This window comes from Orcinus orca, chromosome 10 (assembly GCF_937001465.1).
Source record: "Orcinus orca chromosome 10, mOrcOrc1.1, whole genome shotgun sequence".
Taxonomy (NCBI): Eukaryota; Metazoa; Chordata; class Mammalia; order Artiodactyla; family Delphinidae; genus Orcinus; species Orcinus orca.
This window is the reverse complement of record NC_064568.1, coordinates 36,166,376-36,188,784: the sequence shown is the minus strand read 5'-3', so window position 1 is coordinate 36,188,784 and position 22,409 is coordinate 36,166,376. Positions and strand designations below refer to the sequence as shown.

Below are 22,409 nucleotides of genomic sequence, written 5' to 3'. Positions count from 1 at the left end.
CGCGAGAAGGCGGCGGGGCCAAGATGGCTGCACGGCGCTCGGCGGGGGCGGGGGGCGGCGGGGGCCTGGGGGCGGTGGGACGCTGACCCCGCCCCCTGCTGCTGCCAGTCTGCACCGGGCGGCGGCGGCGACCGAGCCCGGAACATGGCGGCGGCGGCGGCGCGCAGCTTTGGTCCCGAGCGGGAGGCCGAGCCGGCCAAGGAGGCGCGCGTCGTGGGCTCTGAGCTCGTGGACACGTATACGGTGTGCTGGGGGCTTGGGCGCCCGAACTGGGGGTGGCGGCTGGAACCCGGAGCCTGAGTCGGGGGTGTTGGGGAGGGCGTCTGAGCCCCGCAACTGGGGAGCTGGGGGTAGGCGGGCTGCGAGTTTGAGGAGGGGGCCTGGGATGGCGGAATCTGGGGAAGGGGCCTGGGCCGCGCAGCTCCGGAAAGAGGGTCTTTGGGTGGGGCCCAGGGAGGGGGCTTGGGAAGGGTACGCGTTTAGAAAAGGAGGCTAGGGTTGAGGAGAATCAGGGGAAAAAGGGGGTCTGCGGAAGAGGGGAGTCAGGTTGAGGCGGAGGCCCCTCTAGATCCTCTAGGCCTGGAGGGGCGCCGGCCTGGGAGGACGTGACAGGGTGTCCCGGAGGAGGGGGATTAAGGAGTGGGGGATTTGATGGATGGAATCAGGGGAAAGGGTCAGGGCGCTGCAGGCTGTGAAGAAGTAGAGGGGGCGGGGCCTTGATTTGGGGGAGCCTAGGGGTTGCAGTTGAGATTTGCTCAAAAAGTAAAGGAGGGATCTGGGGCCTTCGCGCTGAGGCAGAGACAAGAATGGGGGAGGGGTGGGGCGCAGACACCGGGAACTGAGGGGGTGGCTCAGGGCTGAAAGGCCGAGACCCAGGAACCGTAGGGCTCTTCGTGGCTTTAGAGTGTGCGGGAGAGTTGGGGCAGCGTACCGCCCACGCACGCTTCAAGGCTGTGGGGGAGGTGGAGGACAGAAAATGGGGGCAGTTGCGGACTGTGAAGGAGTTGGAGGCCCTCCGGGGTCTGGATGGGGTTGGGCACCAGGCCTGTGGGCCTCGGAGGCTGCCTAGCAGGGACTGGCCCCAAGGTGCGGGCATCCTGAGCACCTCCCAGCCTCCTGTCCTTTGTTCTCGGAGGGTGAGGGGGGGGCTTTGGCCCTGCCTTCACCCCACCTCCTTGGCCCTCATCCTAACCCTCCTCCTGAGGGTCATTTTTCTGGCTCTTTCTCCTTTTCTGGGCGGGAAGAGGGGGAGGGAAGCTGCCCGGCTGTGGAGAGGGGCTGGGGGCGGATCCTGGAGCAACAGGCCGGCCCTGGAGAAATGGCTGCTCCTCCAGGGAGGCTTCAGCAGAGTTGATTATTTTCTCCTCCCCCTTCCCTGCGTCCTTCAGAGAGGGGCGGGACCTTAGGACCAGGGGGCCTCATCCAGGTGAGGGTTGAGGTCTCTGAGCTGTTGGCTGGTTGGCCGTCACGCGTGCACTGCATGTAGCTGGAGGGTTGCTCCAAAAAGCCTCCTCATTGCACAGGGCTGAGTCCCTCCTGTGAATGGGTGTGGGGGGAGGTGGTGATCCAGGCGGACTGGACGGTACCTTTTCGTGTCCTTTTGTCCGGGTATGCTGATTTGAGTATTATTAACACACCTACCTTTGGTTGAACGCTTGCTATATGTCAGGCCCTTTACAAAGCATTTTGCGTGCATTACCTTTGATTCTTAAACCTAGCAGATTTTAAGCTGGAGGAACTGAGGCTCAGACAAGTTAAGGCTCCCAGTCACTTATATAAGTGACATAAATAACCCATAGCCAGGAAATGGCAGAACCAGATTTTGAACACAGGTCTTCCTTGACTCTACGGCCTGTTCCCTTCTGATAGGGCTTAATTGTCCATCACTGCTTCCCCCCTGCCACCCCCCCCATCAGCTTCTTAGTGCCTTGACTCCTGGCTCAGCAGCAGAAATCACAGCTCTGAAGCAGCTGAAAGCGTTGGAAAAGGACTTGATTCTAGGCTACAGTCAGGGCACCTGGGAAAGAATTACAGCAGAAAAGCTGGTCCTGCCAAACCTGACCCTGTTTTGCCTCTCTTAGAAGAAATGGCCTTCCTTTCCTGCAGCTCAGGTTGGATTGGGCTTTGACTTACATGAGGCTGGAGTTAAAAAACTAAAGAGATGGCTTGATATGATAGCCACCTTTTCTGTTTCTCACTGTTGGATAGAGCTCAGACTTATCCCATGTGCCTGCCAGATCCAGTGCTAGGGCCATGGAGGAGAGGGGGCCTTGCTGCTCGTAAGGGTCAGGTGCAGAAGCTGGTGGGGAAGAGCAGCTTAACTTTGGCTTGGGGGTTGGGGGGGGTCTGGGTGTGCTACAGCTATCATTAAGGGTAGGGTGGCACTTTCCTTACTGCCGGCTGGGCAAGGGCTATCGGTTTTTCCTTTTAGGTTTACATCATCCAGGTCACTGATGGCGGCCATGAGTGGACAGTCAAGCACCGCTACAGCGATTTCCATGACCTACATGAAAAGGTAACCCTTGAGAGCTGGGGTCCTGTGCCTCAGGGCTTGGGGGCTTTTAGGCCAAGCTCCCAGTGTGCCTGTTTTAGGGCAAAACAGGCTCTGTGCCAGTTACATTAATAAACTGGTTTGCTAATGTAACTGGCAAAAAAAACTGGTGGATCCTGGGAGTTCAACCCTTGCATAAGATAGTGTGCAAGGAGCATATTTGAACTTTAGTTTTAAGATTGTCAGTTGTAGCTTGGATGTGAGATGCCGGGACAGTTTCCCGGGGAGAGAACAGGCTTGAACTTGTTCCATCTGACTATACCTATTCCAGAACCTATGCTTTAATATCTGACTGTGATTCCATTTCTTCCTTTGCGTTTGGAGAGAGCTGCCTTTCTCTGGGTCATTTGCAGCACAAGTATTTTGTTCTGGTTTGGAGAAGATGGTGGTTTTAGGGACCTTGAGGTATTATTTTCCTAAATGTCTCCAAAGCCTCCAGATGGAACTTCTCATCTGAAATTGTATTGGTATTTCTAGTGGTAATTAAACTTGAGGCCAAATCCCAGGTGCAGCAGTTTGATCATTAATTCTGGTACTACTGCCAGGAGGGGCTGTGGAAGTCATAATAAGCACCTGCCCTCAGGCTGGTTGCCTTGGCCTTGCACAGTTACAGAACCTCTTGGTCTGTGGTTGACATTATGTTTGCTTACAGCTCGTCGCAGAGAGGAAGATCGATAAAAGTTTGCTTCCGCCCAAAAAGATAATTGGGAAAAACTCCAGGAGCTTGGTGGAAAAGAGGGAGAAGGATCTGGAGGTCTACCTCCAGACACTTCTGGCCACCTTCCCTGACGTGGCCCCCAGAGTGCTGGCCCACTTCTTGCATTTTCACTTCTACGTAAGTTCCTCTTGGGTTTTCTCCTTTGCCTACAAGCCCACAGCCACCAAAACTCCAGGCAGCAAACCCTTGTAGACCTCAGCTTTGAGGAGAGGTGGGCTGGAGCTGGAGCCTGAGGTTAGAACATGGAGGAGCGTCCTGGTGGGGTTGGGGTACGGACAGAAGCATGTGCATCAACGGATTTGCCTTAAATTAGACTATTGGCTGTGGCCACGGAGCGGTTTTTCTCCACCACAAGGCGTTCTGTTTAGCATAAATGGCCTTTGGGTTTTTGAGCTACATTCCGTCCAAATGGATGGGGTTAGATTAGAAACAGCTGACACTCGGCATCGACTGTTGTTGAGTTGTTGGTTCCCAGCTCAAAACTAATTAAGGGATCAGTCTGTGTTGGCAGAATATTGCCATCTTAGGGCATCGTCAGAGTCCAGGATGCCGAGTGAGAGTAGGTGGTTTCCTCCAGTGGGACTGTATGTCTCAGAGCAGCTCTGTACCCCCTTCTGGATGGAGGAACAACTGTCATGGGCTGCTGGTGACAGGATGAGTTGTCAGAATTCAAGGAGGGAAGTTTGGTGCAGTATGAAACCAAAATGTTAAAAAGCTAGCAATTTCATTTCTGAAAATTTATTCTAAGGGAAAATACTGGGCGATTGAGAAAAGGATATGGGTACAAAGATAGTCATTCCAGGATTATAACGAAATATTGAAGACAGTCAAAAGCCCAACAGAAGGCTACATAAAAAATTAAAGAGTGCAACCATGTAATTGGATATTATGCTGCTAGAAAAATGATGGTGTAGCTGTGGATTTGTAGGAAAACAAATATATTACTGTATGAAAAGAGGCCAGAAAACGGTATTAGGGTATGGTCCCATTTTCATTAAAAAAAAGAAGCTTGTATGAATATGTCTAGGAAAATTCTAGAAGGTTATACATCAAAATGCTAGGAGTCTTTGGGTGATAGATTTTTGGATAATTTACATTTAATTGTTTTCTCTGTGTGATGAAGATAGGGGGAAAAAACTCCCTTTTCCTTTTCAGGCTTGCCTTTTAGGAAGGGACCTGTGGGTTGTGGTCTTAAAGGCCCAAACTTATTTAAACAATAACTGTCTTGAGCTATTTTCAGAGTAAGACAGCTGAACCTTTCTTGAAGTGTTAGAGCCTGGGAATTTGGTGATAGCACTAGCAATGGGCCTCTCGGCTTGGAGGGGCCATGTGGAAAAAAGGGTGGCATTTATAGATGGAAGATATATATGTATATATATCTTTGGATTTTGTTTGGCATATACCAGTAATGTATGTGGTTAGCAGTAGTTTCCTGTTATAGCCTTTTTTTTTTTTTTTTTTTTGCATTTTCTTTCCTTATGTGAAAAGAAATGTCCATTCCTTATGTGAGTCTTTCAGATAAACTTAACTGGTTAGTATTTTAAGAAATGCTGTAATTTAAGAAAGCTTTGTTTGGCTATTTAGGTTTAAAACTTGATAAGCAGCCCTTTGAAAATATAATTCATTGCTTAAGACGTGGGCCTTTGAGGAGGTCTCCTGGATACCTCTGAGCATGGAAAGGCCTGGACTGCTCTTTTGAAATAGGTTTGCCTGAGATAGGCCTGGGACCTTGCCCCACATCTGTGGTTCTGGTTTGAGGCATGCTCCACTGCTTGGAGCAGTTCGAATGTATTTGAAATAACAGTTATCAAAAGGGCCACTTGGTTATATAAATCCAAGGTTTTAAAAAGTGATTGGTCCATCATTAAACTGAATCAAGGTTTCTCAGCTGTGGCACTGTTGACATTTTGGGCTGGACGATTGTTGTGGCAGCTCCTCTGTGCATTGTTGAGCAGCATCTCTGGTCTCTGCCCACTAGATGCCAGTAGCGTCCCCTCCCCCCACCCACCAAGTTGTAACAACCAAAAATGTCTCCACTGGTTGCCAAGTACTGCCTGAGGGGCAAATTGCACCTGATTGAGAATCACTAGATTAGATCTTCAAATGACTTTGAACAAACAGGGTCCAAAAGATTTGTCAGCCTTTTTTATAGGCTGGAAGCCCTTAGGGAGTGTTTCTGATAACCTTTGCCCCATCAATGTTCTCTCTGAAATTGTTCCCAATGTGCTCCACCTCTTGTGGGGCTGACAGTGGACAGGGTGGACCCAGGGAACCCTGTTTGGCTGAGGTGTGGATTTAAAAATTTGAGATATAATTCACATACCATAAAATTCACTCTTTTAAAGTGTTCAAGTCCCTGGTTCTTAGTATATTAACAGAGTTGTGCATCTGTCACTACTATCTAATTGCAGAACATTCATCACCCCAAAAAGAAACCATGTACCCATCAGCAATCACTAATGTACTTTCGTAATGTATGGATTTGCATATTCTGGACGTTTCATGTAAATGGAATCATACAATATGTGACTTTGTGACTGGCTTCTTTCGCTTAGCATAGTGTTCTCAAGGTCCATTCATATTGTAGCATAAATCAGTACATCAGTCCTTTTATGGCTGAGTAATATTCTATTGCTTGGAGACACCACAGTTTGTCCATTTATCAGTTAATGGACATTTAGCTGGTTTCCACTTTTTAGCTTTTGTGAGTAAGGCTGCTATGAGCATTCATATATGCTTCTGTATAGACCTATATTTTTATTTTTCTCAGGTATATACTAGGAGTAGAATTGTTGGATTCTATGGTAACTTTAACTGTTTGAGGAACTGCCAAATTTTCTTCCGTAGTGGCTGCACCATTTTACATTTCCACCAGCAATGTGTAGGTTCTTATGTCCCCACACCCCTGCCAACACTTGTTACTGTCCACTTTTTTGGTAGCCATCCTCATGGGTTTAAAGTGGTATCTCATGGTGGTTTTGATTTGCATTTGGCTAATAACTAATAATATTGAGCTTCTTTTCATATGCTTATTGGTTATTTGCATATCTCCTTTGGAGAAATGTATTTAAATTCTTTGCACTTCAAAAAATTAGGTTATTTTTGTTGAGTTGTAGGAGTTCTTTACATATTCTGGATGGATATTAGACCCTTATCAGAAATATGATATGCAAATATTTCCTCTCATTGTGTGGTTTGTCTTCATTTTCCTGATAGTATTCTTTGAAACACAAAAGTTTTAGATTTTGATGAAGTTTATCCATTTTTCCCCTCTGGTCGCTTGTGGTTTTGGTATCATATCTAAGAAACCATTGCCTAATCCAAGGTCACAAAGAGTTACAACTGTGTTTTTCTTCTAAGAGTTTTATAGTTTCAGCTCTTGTATTTAGGTCTTTTAACCATTTTGAGTGAATTTTTGTACATGCTGTGAGGTTGGGGTGTGGTGTGAGGTTGGTAGTGTGAATTTTAATGTCAAGGAAGGAAAGCACCACTTCTCTCCCCAGCCAACTGAGATGGGGTGTCCAGAGGCCAGTGCAGCCCTGTGTTGCAGTGAGAGGGCACACCTCAGCCCTGGCCTACTGCTGGGCTCTCTCCCTCCAGATAACTCTGCCCTAGTGTTCCTGCACCCTCAGGGACAGACCTCATCCCAGAGCCCCTAGAGCAGAGGGCTTCAAATTCAGTAAAGTGGAATCCCATGGAGAATTTCAGCACACACCTCTTTGGGGCAGGATGTCTGACAGGCAGGCAGAGTTGAGTTTGTCTCCCAGCCCTGCTGCTTCCTGACAGTTTATTCCAAGGCAGTCATTTTAACCCCTGTGTCCCAGTTCCTCTTGTGAGCTGGAGAGTGATGATCCCGGGCTCTTGAGGATTGCAGGAGAACATGAGGTGAAGGTGAATGACCGAGAAGAGCGATGGGCCCGTGGCAGGGGCTCACCGGGTCCCAGCCAGTGCCAGCTCTCCTAGTTAGGAAAGGCACTCACTGCTTGTCAACGGTGGTATTTATATCATTTTCTTACTTTAAAACCCGTTGGCTAGGGCTTCCCTGGTGGTGCGGTGGTTGAGAATCCGCCTGCCGATGCAGGGGACACGGGTTCGTGCCCCGGTCCGGGAAGATCCCACATGCCGCGGAATGGCTGCACCCATGGGCCATGGCCGCCGAGCCTGCGCATCCGGAGCCTGCGCTCCGCAACGGGAGAGGCCACAACAGTGAGAGGCCTGCATACTGCAAAAAAATAAATACATAAATAAAACCAGTTGGCTAGAACAAAGCCACTTTTTGAAATTTGAAATCAGGAGATAGGATAAAACTGTTACCAACCTAAAGGCAGCCTTTGGTGATTTGTTTTACTTGCAAAATACAGAGGCTGTAAGTGATAACAGATATCTTTGCAACTTAGTTACAGTCTTGGAAGTCTCCTCAGCCAAAGCTTAGGCTTGAATCTATCCGTCAGGAATTTTTACGCACCTAGTATACCTGACTTTTGCTAGCGTGCCTCACAGGAGTGAAATAAATTATAAAAGGACTCCCAGCCCTTAGTGTGTGTGTGTAAACCACACAGTGATGTGTAATTGAGTCCCCTGTTAATGTCCCACTGACACGCACTCTGTGCTCCAGCCTGTGTCAGGTAGGAGTGTCGGGCTGGACTGGGGTTATTCATTGAGTAGGGTCTGCGCTTCGGGGGGCAGTGGATCATGGGGTTCTGCATGCACAGACATGCTCAGTCAGAGCGGTAGTCGCCGAGCAGCAGCCTGATAGTCCATGGTGCGTTTGTGTGCAGCTCACACTGTTGCCCAAGGTTGCAAACCAGCATGTGACCTGGCAGGTGGCTGATTGATTGGTCTGTAACACGTTTGGAGGTGGGTATTATAGTTTTTAAACATAGCTAATTTTTTTTAATTGAAAAAAAAATTGAACTATAAAGAATGTCTTTTTTTTAAAAATGCATTTCAGTTCAGACATTTGTGGGACACTGAAGCACTTCAAGTCCCTTCAGCAGGATTGGGTGGTGTGTGGGTGGGGTTACCTGTTCCCACAGGTGACCTCTGAGCAGAATCTACAGCAGCTTAGACTGGGGCCCACTGTCCCCCCCCCCCCATTTCCTCCTGGCAAGGGGCTGCTCACCTTTGCACACAAGGCCACAGTTCAGCCAGAGCACCCTGAGGAGGCAGAGAACGTGCTTCTCTGAAGAGACCTGTGCTCTAGATTTGTGGGCTGAGGCATTTCTTTGTTCCTTTTTGATTAAGGGTCTCCCAAGGTGAAGAAGATCAGCCTGGGAAACTAAGTAGGTAGTGTTGCCACAGGGCACAGTTCCTCTGGCCCAAGAGCAGGGAAAGAAATTGTTACATAGTCTGCTTTTTAGATTGTAAGTGGAAACATGCTCTTTGATTAGCATGAGCCCTTGGCTCTCACTGTCTCTGGGCTTTCTGTGTCTTCTGGAAATCCCAGCAGGGCTGGTGTTGACGGCAGCTGCCTGGAGAAGTGTAACTTTGAGGGTGAGGGTTGTTGGGCACTAAGGGTGGACAGGGAACACTTTTCCCCACGGGAGACCTTCTAGGAGCCCAGTGTCAGTAAGGGGCTGGAGAGGCTGGGCAGCTGCTCTTGTGGGTTGGAGGTGGGTGCAGATCAGGCCTCTGGGAGCCGCTCAGGAATCTGTATCTTTTTTATTTTTGCGGTACGTGGGCCTCTCACTGTTGTGGCCTCTCCCGTTGCGGGAGCACAGGCTCCGGACGCGCAGGCTTAGTGGCCATGGCTCATGGGCCCAGCCGCTCCACGGCATGTGGGATCTTCCAGGGCCGGGGCACGAACCCGTGTCCCCTGCATCGGCAGGCGGACTCTCAACCACTGCGCCACCAGGGAAGCCCAGGAATCTGTATCTTTTAAGGCTGTCCAGGCGTTCTGACTACCGGCAGGATGGGGAGGTGCTGACCTGAAGACAGGGCTTGGTTCTCAAAGGTGGAGGTAGAGAAATGAGCCTTTAGGTCGTTCCTAGGTCTTACTGATCTTCGGTTCTTCACAGCAGCCAAGGAAAAGGTAACTGAGTTGTTGCGAGAGAGTGAAGTTGAACTTTGGAGTGAACTGATGCCTTCTCCTCTCACTGGCTGGAGCCTCTCCTGCTCAGAGCCTGCTCTGCCCCTCTGGTGGCCATTTTACATTTGACCCTGCGTCTTGCCAGACTCTGAGCTCCTTAACGCTGGAGCTGTGTTTGTCATTTTTCTCCCTTTGGCTTTTTGTTTATGTGTGAGAATAAGGGGAAGTTATTCTCATATTATATATAAATTGAATTTCAAGCAGATGAAATAAACACGTTTTATTTTTAACAAATACCTTAAAATACTAAAAGGAGAAATTAGGGGAATGTTTATAATCTTGAGGTGGGGGAAGAGGTTCCAGAAATGACAAAGAAAAAGAATCACAGGTTTAAAAACATGAACTTGACAAACCTCTCTCTGTCAGGAGAAACAGGGTGAGTGTAGGTAAAAGGCATACACAGACAGGAAGAAGATATTTGTAGCACATAAACAACATGTAAAGTATCCTCTATGTATAAAAGGCAAGGAAGAGACGAGCAACCAAGAGAAATACAGGAAAAGGACATCATGTCTCCTGCAACCTGGTACCTTTTGAGTCCGGTAAACATGTGAATTGCTTGTCCTGGTGGCAGAGGTGTTCCTGTGAGTTACAAAGGCGATTGTGCAGCCTCCATCTGGACCTGTTTATGAAAGTCCGTTTCGCTGCCATCTGTCAATTAGTTACAGTTCTTACCTGCAGGATGTGGGGCTGCGGGCCCCAGGGCCCTGCCAACCCCACGGCTACACCACTGAAATGCTGAGGCAATTGGTTGTGAACAGAGAGGATTCAAGACCAAGTGCTTGGGAGTGGGGCTTTGCTAGTTTCTAGCCATGTAAAATGGAGAACTACAGCACCTGTCCATCTCAGTTTGCTTACCTGGGAAACAGGATTCAAAATAAGGGCCTCCTGGCCTAGGGCATTGGGAGGACTGAGCAAACCTCTGGGTGGGGAGTGCTCAGGCCATCGCCTGGTGTGAATTAGGACCCCAGCATGTTAGCCGTTTACTATGACTGAAGGCTGGTCCTTGTCGTGCCTCCTTTATCCCATCACTCTAAAAGGAAATCCTTTCATGCCTCTTTCTCATGACCCTGGGCTGAGTGGTGCTGTTGCAGGGCTTGAAGGGATGGGCACAGGAAGAGAGCGGGCGCTTGCTCTTTCCTAAGATACGTGTGGGGCATGAATGTCAGTAGAAATGGTCCCTCTCAGGCAGGGTTAGCTCTGGGAGGCCCTTTTTCCCAGCAGGGTGATGGGAGCCTCTTTTCGAGAAGAAACAGGACTGTCTCTCTACCATGCGTCTCCTAGGAATCCCCCAGGGCCAGTCTGGGGAGCTGCTGGCTTCCCAGCCAGCTCTTGACATGGCCAAGCTTTGCAGCCTCCCGGGCCTGGTGTTCTCAGCCAGTGCCTGAGTGGCCTTGGAGTTGCAGTGTTAGTCTATTCGGTTCTCCTTTGGAGGAGACATTTCAAATGTCCCTTTAGCTGGAAATATTGTTTACCTTTCTGAGCTCTTTGATTCATTTTAGTTTGTTCTCTCCATTTTGTTTTACTTTCTGGAAAGCTGGCATTGCAACAGCAGAGGGGGTCGATAGCAGGGAATGTGCAAGTCCCAGTGACTGGGAGCAGGTGCATTTCCTGACTGTGGGTTTTGTTTTCTCTGCAGGAGATTAATGGCATCACTGCAGCACTGGCTGAGGAGCTCTTTGAAAAAGGTATATGGCCAGGGGTCCTTGAAATACTGGGTGCAACTTGCCCAGCCCTGTTAGGCAGCCAGGGGCCCTGGGTGGCACAGAACTCCATCAGTTGCTCTGTGCCAAGTGAGTCCTAACCAGGGCCCACCTCCCTGGGGTTGCCCAAATCCCTGGACCTCGTCCACAGCCAGGCCTGCCCACCTACCTGTTCTGCAGGTCTGAGGAGCTGTATTCTTCACCTTAGGACCCCCGGGTCCCTGTGTCGGGGGCCAATCCCAGGCTCAGGATCTATTCCAGGGCCTTATGGTGGAGTTCTGGAAGGTGGGTGGCATGCTGCCCTTTGCACCGGGTCTGTCCTTACCTAAAAAGATTCTGATGGCAAACAGAAGCTAACTTAGGGTCGCGGCCCTGCCAGAGAGCACAGTAATGGTAGCTAAGATGTAAAGAGTGCTTGTGGTCTAGCCTTGTGTTTGTATCTTACTGCCTCCCCCCAGGAGGGCCAGAGAAGGGCATTGAGGATAAGAGGCCCAGTTACCTGCCTGAAGGCAGGTAACGTGGTTGGAAGGTACATGGTTGGAAGGAGCAAAACGAGGACCAAATGCCAGTCTGTCTGGCTTGGCTCAGAACCCCCTCCTGCTCTCAGGCCCTGTACTGTGCTGGCACCTTAGGCCTCACCTAACCTTAAGACGTCTGCATCTTGGAGGTTGCAGCATGGGCCCGATGCCCACAGTGCTGCCTGCATCAGCTTTCTCCTGGCCCAGTGCCTCAGATTTTTAACTCAGGGAGGTTCCCCAGCTGCAAATTCCCGTGGCTCTTCCCTCCTTTGTAATCACGTGTCCTGGGTCTCCCCTGCATGCAGTCAGCTCAGGAGGGGGGCCGCTCCTGCATTCTCAGGACCATGGCTTCCTCCCGACTCGGTGCATCTAATGGGTGCTGGCCAAGTGCTTGTCCACTGTTGGCCAGGTGTGCCGGTGCCCTGGCCACACAGTGGGGATGGGGCTGGGGCTCAGTGCTTACCCCACGGGCTATGGCTGTTGCAGGAGAACAGCTCCTGGGGGCCGGCGAGGTCTTTGCCATCAGGCCCCTGCAGCTGTACGCGGTCACCGAGCAGCTGCAGCAGGGAAAGCCCACGTGCGCCAGCGGGGATGCCAAGACTGACCTGGGGCACATCCTGGACTTCACCTGTCGCCTTAAGTACCTTAAGGTAAAGATGGGGCAGCTCGGTCGGGGAGAGCTACTCAGTCGTGGGCATGCACCTCCTAGCCTGGCAGTATGTGTGTGTGGAGACTCCGTGGGCCCTGAGGGAAGGAAGGCTGCATTTGGTGATCTTGGCACTGTGCTTTCAGCTGTGAGCACCAGGGGGCAGTCGTGAACCAATGGCCCCTCGCTTTAAACGTCCGCTTTAGCCTGCTTTGTTGACCGTGGAAGTGGTGAGTGGGAGTACATGCCCAGCCTGCCTCTCACAGCCAGGCGAAGCTTCGAGTGCGGTTTGGTAGTTGCTGTAGCACCGCCCTGTGAACATGGATGGGAAGTGGTTGTTACAGCAGCATCTCTAATTCAAGCCATTTATTTGGCTGTAGGTTTCTGGCACAGAAGGACCTTTTGGGACCAGCAACATTCAGGAGCAGCTTCTGCCTTTTGATCTGTCAATATTCAAGTCTCTTCATCAGGTGGAGGTAAGGCCCAGGGCCCCTGGAATGCAGGCGAGGCTGAGCCCTGTGCAGGATGGTCTTGCATTCTGACCATCCTATCTTTGGCTACGGAGTGTTCCCAATGTTGGGTGTCTGGATTTAATTGTCAGGCACTGTTGCTTTTGTGTTTGTCAGTATGTGGCAGATTCCATTTAGGTAAGTTAGGCCCATCTGAAGGCGGAGAAAGAGGGGCTTCTGCTATTCTTGGCTGGTCTGCATGTCCCCACCCCTGCAGCATTTGGACAGGATGGAGCACTAGTGCCCAGCTCCTTCTGGGCTTCCTCATTGTGCGAGTTGAGGTGCTGGGAAGCCATCCTGAGGGTCAGGCAGAGCCAATTCCAAGTCTTTGTCTCCCAAGGCAGATCAGCAGAGGGTTTGGAGGGTCCTCTGCTCTCTGGCATGCCTACACCTAACAAGAAATACTTCGCATTACTCACTGCTAAACTCCTGGGTTCACAATGCCAATTTTGTTACCACTTTTTAAATAAATGAGAGGGGACTCAGTAATGAATAATAAAAATTTTCTCATCTCAGCAATGAGAAATCAATGCTTTTGTGTTCAGCCCTGTGCCCCATGTCTGATGTTCACTCCTTGATGGAATCTTCTCAACCATGTGAAGTGGGCACTTGTATTCCCATTTTACAGTTGAGAAAACTGAGGCTTAGGGAGGTAAGGAAGTTTGGCCAGGATCACACAGTTAACGAGGGGGAAGCTGGGATCTGAGTGCAGCTGAGTCTGACTCTGCAATGTGCTGCAATTGTCTCAGAGACCTTGAGGGCCATTCCCTTGATGGGCATTTGTGCCTCGATCAGCACAGGTGAGTGGGGCTGGGAAGTGAGAGGAGTGCCTGGCTGGCTGGGCAGGCTGAGGCTCCGCCGGGCGGGGTGTGTAGCACTTGGGCAGGCTTGAGGGAGGGTGCTTTGGCCTGTACCCCTCCCTCCTCCTGCAGGGCCGCTGAGGCCAGTGAAGTGAGGCTGGTGAAGTCATCGGCTCTCCAGCTCTGGTGTCCCTGGCCCTCACTTTGTGTCCAGCTGCCAAGCCCCAAGCAGCCCTTCAGAGAAAATGGAGTTCATGGTTCATTATCTCATAAGCTACTTCAGAGAATGTTTAGTTAACACTAAAAATTGAGGAAAGGAGAGACTTAAGGTTTAAGTCACCGCCTGTCTCGAAGGATTCGGGGTCACCGATGGTTGTGCTCCTTTTGTGTGTGGGTGATGAACACCCACTTCCCGGGACTTCTGGTGGAGCAGTGATGCCGTTTCTGAGACGTAGCTGTTCTTGTTCCAGATAAGTCACTGTGATGCCAAGCGCATCCGGGGGCTGGTCGCGTCCAAGCCCACCTTGGCCACGATGAGTGTCCGCTTCTCAGCAACTTCCATGAAGGTAAGTGCAACCTGTTACCGCCCAGGGTGCTGTCTGAGGGGCAGGGTCCTGCACTGTGGTCTTCCCATGGAGGATCATGCGAACTCTGCTGCCATCTGTCAGGAGCCAGAAGCCAGACTTCCTCTGGTCAGCCGCACACTCACCTCCCAGTGCTCGACGGTCCCTGGGACGCTTCAGTCCAAAATCAACACTGTTAAACGAGAGATTTTAAGGAACTGGGTAACCCCTTCCCATGGAAAAAGCCACTGTTTTTTTAATAACCAAATTGTTTAGCAGTGGCGAGTGTCAGAACAATTATTACGTGGACTGACAGAAATGTTTCTCTAAACATAAAAAGCCTTGGTGTGGCACTCGTTCGTATCTTGTTCTCATTGGACTTGAGTAGACAGGCCAAGTTGTGTATGCTGGGCCCTGTTGTTTGTATGTGAGTGACACAAATATGCAAACTGAGAGTGTAAGAGATCTCTCTCTTTATGGGTTGCATCTTAGTAATGTTAAAATTCTTGTAGAAAGAAACATTGTGGCACTTTTAGAACTTAGAGTGTCTGATCAAGATTTGGGTTTGGTGAAAAGTCTTTGTCTTGAGGCTACTGGCTGAAAGGAGGAGGCTTGTGTCAGGCAGCCTTGCCCCTCTGGGAGGCACTCCGTGCTGCCTGGCTCAAGGAGCCCAAGATGATCCATTGCAAGAGGAGAGGTCTTATCAAAGGGCACCAGAAATCGAAACAAGGAGGCCTGCCTGCCTCCCTCCCCTCGGATGGTGCCCCTGTGCTCTGTGCTGCTCCCCTGTCTCAGGTCTGCTGGATTTTACCTTGTAAAGTTATGGTTAAAGGGCCTACTGTCCACCACGGGGACCACAGTGCCAGCTTGTAAAGCACAGCTGCCTGGGAACACTGCATATTCTGACCTTCAGTCCCTGAGATTTAAGCCAGAAAAGGCATCACCGTATAACGAGGCTCTTGCGAGCTGGAAAAGCATTTGCTCAAGTAGGGCCAGAACATATTCCAAGTGGCTGTTATGTTTCTGAACTCTTCAGTTATTTCACAATCATTTCAAGGCATATGAACCAAAAGCCCCATTTTAATGCAAGTTCACTTCCACATACTAAATATGCTCCAGCCCTTCCTGAAATTTTGCAACGATTGTGTTCCCAGTCAGTGTTGCATGAGGGCCCACGTGTGGTGCTCACCAGATGTTCTTACACAGGAAGTCCTCGTTCCTGAAGCCTCAGAATTTGATGAGTGGGAACCAGCAGGAGCAGCCCTGGAGGGCACTGTGACTGCCATCATCCCCATGTGGCAGGCGCTGACCGCTCTGGACTTGAGTCACAACAGCATCTCTGAGATCGATGAGTCTGTGGTACGCTCTCCACGGCCTGACCAGACCCTGGGGTTGGATATTTAACCTGGCTTTTTCTAGAAGGACCACCGAAAACCTGTACCCAGCACTCTGTACATTGCCTGTAATTTTTAAGTTAATTTCAAAATTGGGTTATTTAAACGAGGTGAGGAGTGCTTAGAACCAAATGAAGTGTATTAATTGCATGTACATTTGATAGAACAGAAACACAGTAAGTGGTGAAATTTATTCCCAAGGAGTGTAGCAGAAAAATCAGTCTATAGGTTCCAGGGACTTCCCTGGTGGTCCAGTGGTTAAGAATCTGCACTTCCACTGCAGGGAGCACGGGTTTGATCCCTGGTCAGGGAACTAAGATCCCGCATGCTGCGTGGCACAGCCAAAAAAAAGAAAGGTTCTAGATGTGCCCATGTAAGAGTGACATCCAGATGGTACTTGGGCAGTAGGACTGTGATTCCTGTACTTGTGCCTCTCAGTGGGTGTGGGTAGAGTTGAAGGATGCACCTCCTTCCGTCTGCAACCTTGCCATTTGTCTTTTTTTTTTTTTTGCGGTACGCGGGCCTCTCACTGTTGTGGCCTCTCCCGTTGTGGAGCACAGGCTCCGGACTCGCAGGCTCAGCGGCCATGGCTCACGGGCCCAGCCGCTCCGCGGCATGTGGGATCTTCCCAGACCGGGGCACGAACCCGTGTCCCCTGCATCAGCAGGTGGACTCTCAACCACTGCGCCACCAGTGAAGCCTCATTTGTCATTTTTACAAGCCAAGTGTTCCGTAAAAACAGTGGGTCATGCTCAGCACCGGAGTTCGTGTGTTCTGTGTTCCTGAGGACGTGTTTCTGGGTGGGCACTGGGAGGTGTCACGTCAGGGGCCCCGCACAGATGGCCAGCCCAGGAGTCTGTGGTCAGGGGGAAGCCTCCCAGGTTGTCTGTCCACCATGTCCAGGGGCCATGTGGGGTCCAGCTTCCTAGGATAACGTCACGTGTTATCTTTTCTTTCACAAGAAACTGATTCCAAAGATTGAGTTCCTGGACCTGAGTCACAATGGAGTGCTGGTCGTGGACAATCTGCAGGTAATTTGTGTCTTTGGAGACCATTATTGCCTGCAGGCTTCTCACAAGGTCCCATTCTCCTGAGATGCAGCCTTGGGAGTTTGGCCATACTCTGGGGTTTCTCTCATGGGTCCTCGAAAGGTGTCTGCGTGCACCAGAGGTTTGTAAGGGCAGGGGCTGCTGCCCTTCCCTTTGGGTCCCAATGATGCACACTGAGCGTTTGTTGCTCTAGTTCCCCCAAATTAGAAAAGATGTGTAAATACAAATCGAGTGTGATGAAGATGATGTGCCTCCATTGTGAAGACGGACAGTCTCATTTTCAAAGCCCGTGCCTACCCTGTGGGCCATGCTGCCCGTGCGGGGGATGCAGCTGGGCTGTAACCTGTGCAGGGAAGAGGGATTTCCCTTCGGAATAACTGTCAGAGGAACTGGTCATTTTAGGTTGGAAGGCCCATCACACCCTTAATGTCAGTCCCCTTTCTTTGGAGCCTTGACCTTAACCACTTTACTCTGTTCTCAATGCTGCCGTAGCACCTGTACAACCTCGTGCACCTGGACCTGTCCTACAACAAGCTCTCCTTCTTGGAAGGGGTTCACACCAAATTGGGGAACATCAAGACCCTGAACCTGGCAGGCAACCTCCTGGGGAGTCTGAGTGGCCTGCACAAGCTCTACTCCCTGGTCAACCTGGATCTCAGCGACAACAGAATCGAACAGGTGAGCTGTGCCCCAGAAGGGTCTTGGGGTTCTGGAGTGGCTGTGCCTTGGCGTTGATCACTTGAGCGAGAATAGTGGGCTTCCTTTCTTTGACTGTCAAGTGTGTGGTCACCTTGCTGAAGTGCTAAAGAAGGGACACGGGAATGCCTTGCAGATGGAGGAGATCAGGAGCATCGGCAGCCTCCCGTGTCTGGAGCATGTGGCTCTGCTGAACAACCCTCTGAGCATCATCCCTGACTACCGGACCAAGGTGCTGGCTCAGTTTGGAGAGCGGGCCTCGGAGGTAAGCTGCTTGGGGAGGGGTCAGCTGGAGGTGGCATCCGCTTACGTATACTTGCCTGATTCAGAAGGACGTCCTGACCCTGAGGGGCCTTTCAGATCTGGGCAGTCCGCTGCCTCCCCAGGAAAAGGTTCCCTCATGCATCTCCTCTTGGGGGCCACTGGCTGCCGTGCTTCCTCAGTGGGCTTCCCCTCACCTCTGTCAGAGCTTCAGGTTGGGGTGCTCCCCAGGAACCAACAGGCACAGCCTGAATGTGGAGGGACTGTCTTCAATTTGTTAAAAAGTAATGTTTATTGTAGACAAGGGTCAGGAATAAGATATCTGAAATAATTATATTTCCTGGACAACCTCTGGCCATAAAGTCTGACCATAAACCTGAAGGGATTGCCCACCTTGGCCAGTGTCACCCAGCCCATCTGCTGTCTGCCAAGTGGCCGCCTGCTGCCCCGCTAGCCCAACAGGCCCACCTCCAGGTTCACCTGCCTCCTCAGTCTCAAGCAGGCTCCCTCCGCTCTCCCCAAATCCCAGGCTGGAAGATACCTGGGAGTCTATTTGCATCCTCCCCCCAACCCCTCCCATCTCTTTTCAGCCCCAAGTGCACCTTTCTCCACACTGTCACCAAGACAACATTCACAAGATGTCACCTCCTCCCCTCCCTGGCTCCCAGGCCCTTGGGACCTTCCCTCATTTGACCACACTGCTGCTCCCCGCTGCCTGCCTGCCGGGCCACAGCTCCCTCCTGCACTTGCAGGTGGCGTCCCTGCCCTTCTGCCTGCTTCCCATGCCTTTGCCCTCCCAGTTCCCCAGCCCAGAAGGCCCTCCCCTTGCTCTTTGCACATCTGAGTTCCGCCATAATTGGAGGCTTAGTTCAAGGCACCAGCTTCCCCCCTCTCCCAGCCACCTCAGAGGCCTTCACAGTGGCCCCTGCAGCCCTTCCTTCCTTTCCTGGAGAGGGACTCCCAGAACTGGGCTAGGCAGTGTGGGACCTCCCTGGGCCACTCCAAGGAGTTCCCAGGTTGCTTCCATGGGTGGCGAGGAGCTCACCTCCCAACAGGCTGAGCCTCTGCAGCCTCCTGTGTTCTCACGGGGCCTGGCCCACCCCTCGGTGGGACCCTGCCATTCTGCTCCCTCCATGCTTGTCAGCACCTATGCTGATAGCCATTTTCTGGACACTGTAGGTCTGTCTGGACAACACAGTGACCACAGAGAAGGAGTTGGACACGGTGGAAGTGCTAAAAGCAATTCAGAAAGCCAAGGAGGTCAGGTCCAAATTAAGCAACCCTGAGAAGAAGGTGAGTCTTTGTGTGGGAGCTGGGAGGAGGGGTGGTGAGGAGCCAGCCGGGGAAGGAGCTGGCTTGCAGTGGAACTGGGCCAGGGAGCACTCCGGGCCATGGAGTCCTGGCTGCACCCCCCGCACCCCAGGCTGCATGACCCTGGGCTTTCACGCCCCCTCTGTTCTCGTCTGTGAGATGGGGGTCACGATAGGACTTGCTGCATGGGGTTGCTGAGGGTTGGTTAAGATCTCTTTCCCTGTCACTGATGTTTGTGAGAGCCATGAGCTTCTCACATCTCAGGCTCTGCCAGGCTCTGTTCTCTTCTTCTGGATCTGTCTCCTCTCCCCGACTGACTCAGCACTTCTCCTCAGGTCAGTGAGGATTCTAGGCTGTCTGCTGCCCCGTGCGTCAGGCCCAGCAGCTCCCCTCCTACCGTGGCTCCCACCTCTGCCTCCCTGCCCCAGCCCATCCTCTCCAACCAAGGTAATCGCCTGTGTATCCTTCTCCCTGGTAGAGCTGCACGTGCCCTGCCTGGGCCCTGCCTGGGCCCCCAGCTGGGCTGGCGTTGGGGGAGAGATGCCGGCACCTGTTCCCTACATGGTTCAGATGCAGGGAGGGCGTGGTGCTGTCTCCACACCAGCCCCTCTCGGGGTGGCGCATGGCTGAGGGGGACGGTGCCTGGCTGAGGTTTGCTTAGTGAGGACTCCCAATTGCTCTGACACACACATCCAGATCCTCTAGGGTACCACGGGGTGTGCTCTTTGAACTGGCTGCTGGCCCATAAGGACCCCACTGGCCCACAGGCAGTGGGGGCAGACTGGCTCCTTGTTCATGGGAACCCAGGCCTGGTTACTTCCCTAAGTCGGGCACCCCGATACCTGCGTGGGGAGCGTGCCTCATTGCCATGGCCCTGGTGGTATGACCCAGCCCCAAACGCTGTGTTGGTGGGGCCCAGATGGGCTGTCTGTGAACCCATGGAAGACCAATCCCTTTCATCCACCCACTGTCTTAGCGTTTTCAAAGGGCTTTCACCTCTGAACCCAGGCATCCTCGGAGATGAGTGAGTGAAGCAGGTCCCATGAGTGTCTGCTGGCCCGGCCCCCACGGAAGAGGGGAGGGTGTGCCGTCCCGAGTGGAGCCGAGGCTCGGGGCACACAGGAAAGAACGCCGCCCACCCGGGCTCCTGGAGACGGAGAACTTGGTGTGAGGTCTTGGGAAAACAGTTTGACCCTATGTTTCAAGAGCCAGAAAAACGTTTCCACCCCTTGACCTGGTAACCCCGCTGGTGGGGATTTTATCTTAGCGGGATAAGATAACAGGGAAGTGGGAGGTGAGATGCTCACTGCAGCACTGTTTATGCTAGCTAAACATGGGCCGTGATGGACGTCAGAGTGAGAGGGAGATTAAGCTGTGGTCCTCCAGAATACCCTGCAGCCATCACAGCCGAGGGGAAGGCTGGATAAGAAAGGAGAAGTGCTGGGTTGAGTCAGAGAGCCTGTGCAGGGCAGCGCACCGAGGTCACAGCCGTGGACGTGAGCCAGAGAGTGGATGGGGACGTTGGTGCTGGAGCAGTCGTCCGTTTGCTTTTGTAACACTCTTGACTGAGAAATTTCAGTTTTATTTTTTTACGTAAAAGGGGAGGGGGTTTGTATCACTGTGAAGATGCTTTCCTGACCGTGTCTCCTGCCAAGGGGTCAGAGCCCTCCTCAGGCCCCCCGCCCCGAGCTGCCTGTCACAGCCCTGCGTGCCTGTGGGGGGACCGCATGGCTAGGCTCTGGGGCCAGGGCCCATCCTGTTCTCAGTCCGCGTTTGTTGAGACGAGGAATGAGTGAGCCGCAGGCGGCGAGGGAGGCGTCTGCCCCTACAGCCGTAGCTGCGGGCAGTGCCCCCTTTGGTGGCAAAGCCTCTGCACCAGCCAGGCCCAGGCCTCAGCCCCTTTCCTCGCTGCCCCCGCTCCTGGGGACACGCCACACAGTGGCTCACTGTAGTCTTCCCCCTTCCCGCTACTGGACCTTTAGACGTTGTCTCCAGATCTGCACCTCTTATAAATAAAACTGCAGTGGATGTCTCTGTGTGCACATCTCTTTCCTTTTGGTGAGAAACAACAAAGGTTGGGCCCCGTCTAAGCATTCTAATGTCCCCTGTCCCATTCTCTGAGTGGCCCTTTCTGACCACTTGTTTGTACAGACCACAGTCCAGGAAGGAAGCAGAAAGACTGTCCCTATCCACATTTCCTCAGTTGCAAACAGGGCTTGGGTGGGTAGTGACAGGAAAATGTTCTTTTTCTTGCTAACGTGGAGGAATCCGCAGAAGTTTGTGTTCAGCCACATGCTGTTGGACTTTGCCTGCGTGGGCGAGGATTTCTCCCTAGGTGGGGGAGCAGCTTTGTTCCCAGCCCAGTTCTGTAGAAGTGAATATACTTGTGAATAAACTGGGCCCCCGGGGGCCTGCCTGGAGGGGCGCTGTCCAGTAAACACCAGGCCTCTGGTCATCTCAGGAGCTGTTAGCCGGCTTGTTGGAGCCATGGAGGGTTGTGGCCACAGGGACTGATGTGCAAAATGACCGAGTTGATTCTCCAGCCAGGTCCAGGGGCTGAGAGGAGGCCGTAGAGAAGGGGTTAGGAGCAGGCACCTGGGCTGGGTCACCTGAGTTTGCATCCCAGCTTTCTGGCTGTGGTCCCTCAAGCAACTTGTTGCCTCCCGAAGCTCTGTTTTCTCTACCCTACTTCATCGATTCTAAGATGCACACATTTCCACCTTGTGACTTCTCTGAAATTGAGATGCATCTTTCAGTCAGTGGCGTCTCATAGTTGCTGTCAGCCAGCTGGTATTCGTGATGGAGTTGTGTGAAAACCCGTGGACACCTGCTGAGACCAAGATGGCGCCACATCTACGCATCTTAGATTTGATGAGCTGTGGTAAATAACGGGAGGCGTGCATGAGCTAATCCTGGGGAAACACTTAGCACTGCTTCTGGTCCATCAGAAGGGGTCAGTAGGGGCTTCCTACCTACGTCCTTTTCGGAGGGTTTCAAGATGACCAGGACAGTGCCCCTGAGGAACTTGGAGCCTCTTGGGAAGATGAGCTGTACCCCGAAGGGAGAACAGGGCAGAATGATTTGGGTCATTTGTGGAAGACAGAAGTCTGTCTAGAGCAGAGAGGAGTTTGCAGTGGAGTTGTATGTGAGGTGAATGTCAAAGGATGGTAGGATCTGAGCATGTGAGGGAGGAGGGGGTGGATTCCAGGAGAGAGCAGCACGCTTCATGCCTGGCAGTGTGCCTGCTGCCCTTCCTGCCTGTGCACAGACCCTGCTGCTTTGCCCTGGGGGGTGTCTGGGCTTGGGCCATCTGCCTGCCTAGCCCATGGGCAGAGGACCTGGGCCATTGTGAGTTGTCCTGACCCCAGCTAGCAGCTGAGCTGGACGAGGGCCTGTGACCTCTGGGGCTCTGAGTTCTCTGAGGCATTTTGTTGGGCCGTGGTGACTGGTGGTAAAGCCAGGCTATGGAGGCAAGCCCTGGGCTCCTCCAGGTTTCTGCGAAACTTGGAGTTGATGCCCAGCATTCATCCAATCAGCTGCATTTAGGAGAAAGTTAAAAAAGATTTTACCCTCAACCAGTGTGGAAAATGTCTGGAGTGAAG

The 22,409-nt window shown here is 52.0% G+C and overlaps 1 protein-coding gene across 6 annotated transcripts in view; it reads left to right on the top strand.

The window, feature by feature from the left end:
• Nucleotides 1-46: 46 nt before the first annotated feature.
• Nucleotides 47-22,409, top strand: part of NISCH (nischarin) — a 42,952-nt gene continuing 20,589 nt past the window's right edge. For 2 of the 6 annotated variants that reach the window (XM_033424569.2, XM_033424568.2), the window contains exons 1-13: nt 48-243; nt 2,432-2,515; nt 3,204-3,386; nt 10,997-11,045; nt 12,065-12,228; nt 12,605-12,700; nt 14,004-14,099; nt 15,303-15,455; nt 16,453-16,521; nt 17,032-17,217; nt 17,372-17,500; nt 18,676-18,789; nt 19,143-19,254. In XM_033424569.2, coding sequence (XP_033280460.1) covers nt 145-243; nt 2,432-2,515; nt 3,204-3,386; nt 10,997-11,045; nt 12,065-12,228; nt 12,605-12,700; nt 14,004-14,099; nt 15,303-15,455; nt 16,453-16,521; nt 17,032-17,217; nt 17,372-17,500; nt 18,676-18,789; nt 19,143-19,254 — 1,534 coding nt within the window. In that variant the 5' untranslated portion in view covers nt 48-144. Of the gene's footprint in view, nt 244-2,431; nt 2,516-3,203; nt 3,387-10,996; nt 11,046-12,064; nt 12,229-12,604; nt 12,701-14,003; nt 14,100-15,302; nt 15,456-16,452; nt 16,522-17,031; nt 17,218-17,371; nt 17,501-18,675; nt 18,790-19,142; nt 19,255-19,815; nt 20,840-22,409 lie in introns of those variants that run through there. The other 4 variants (XM_033424572.2, XM_033424570.2, XM_033424573.2 and 1 more) reach the window with 3 other exon arrangements.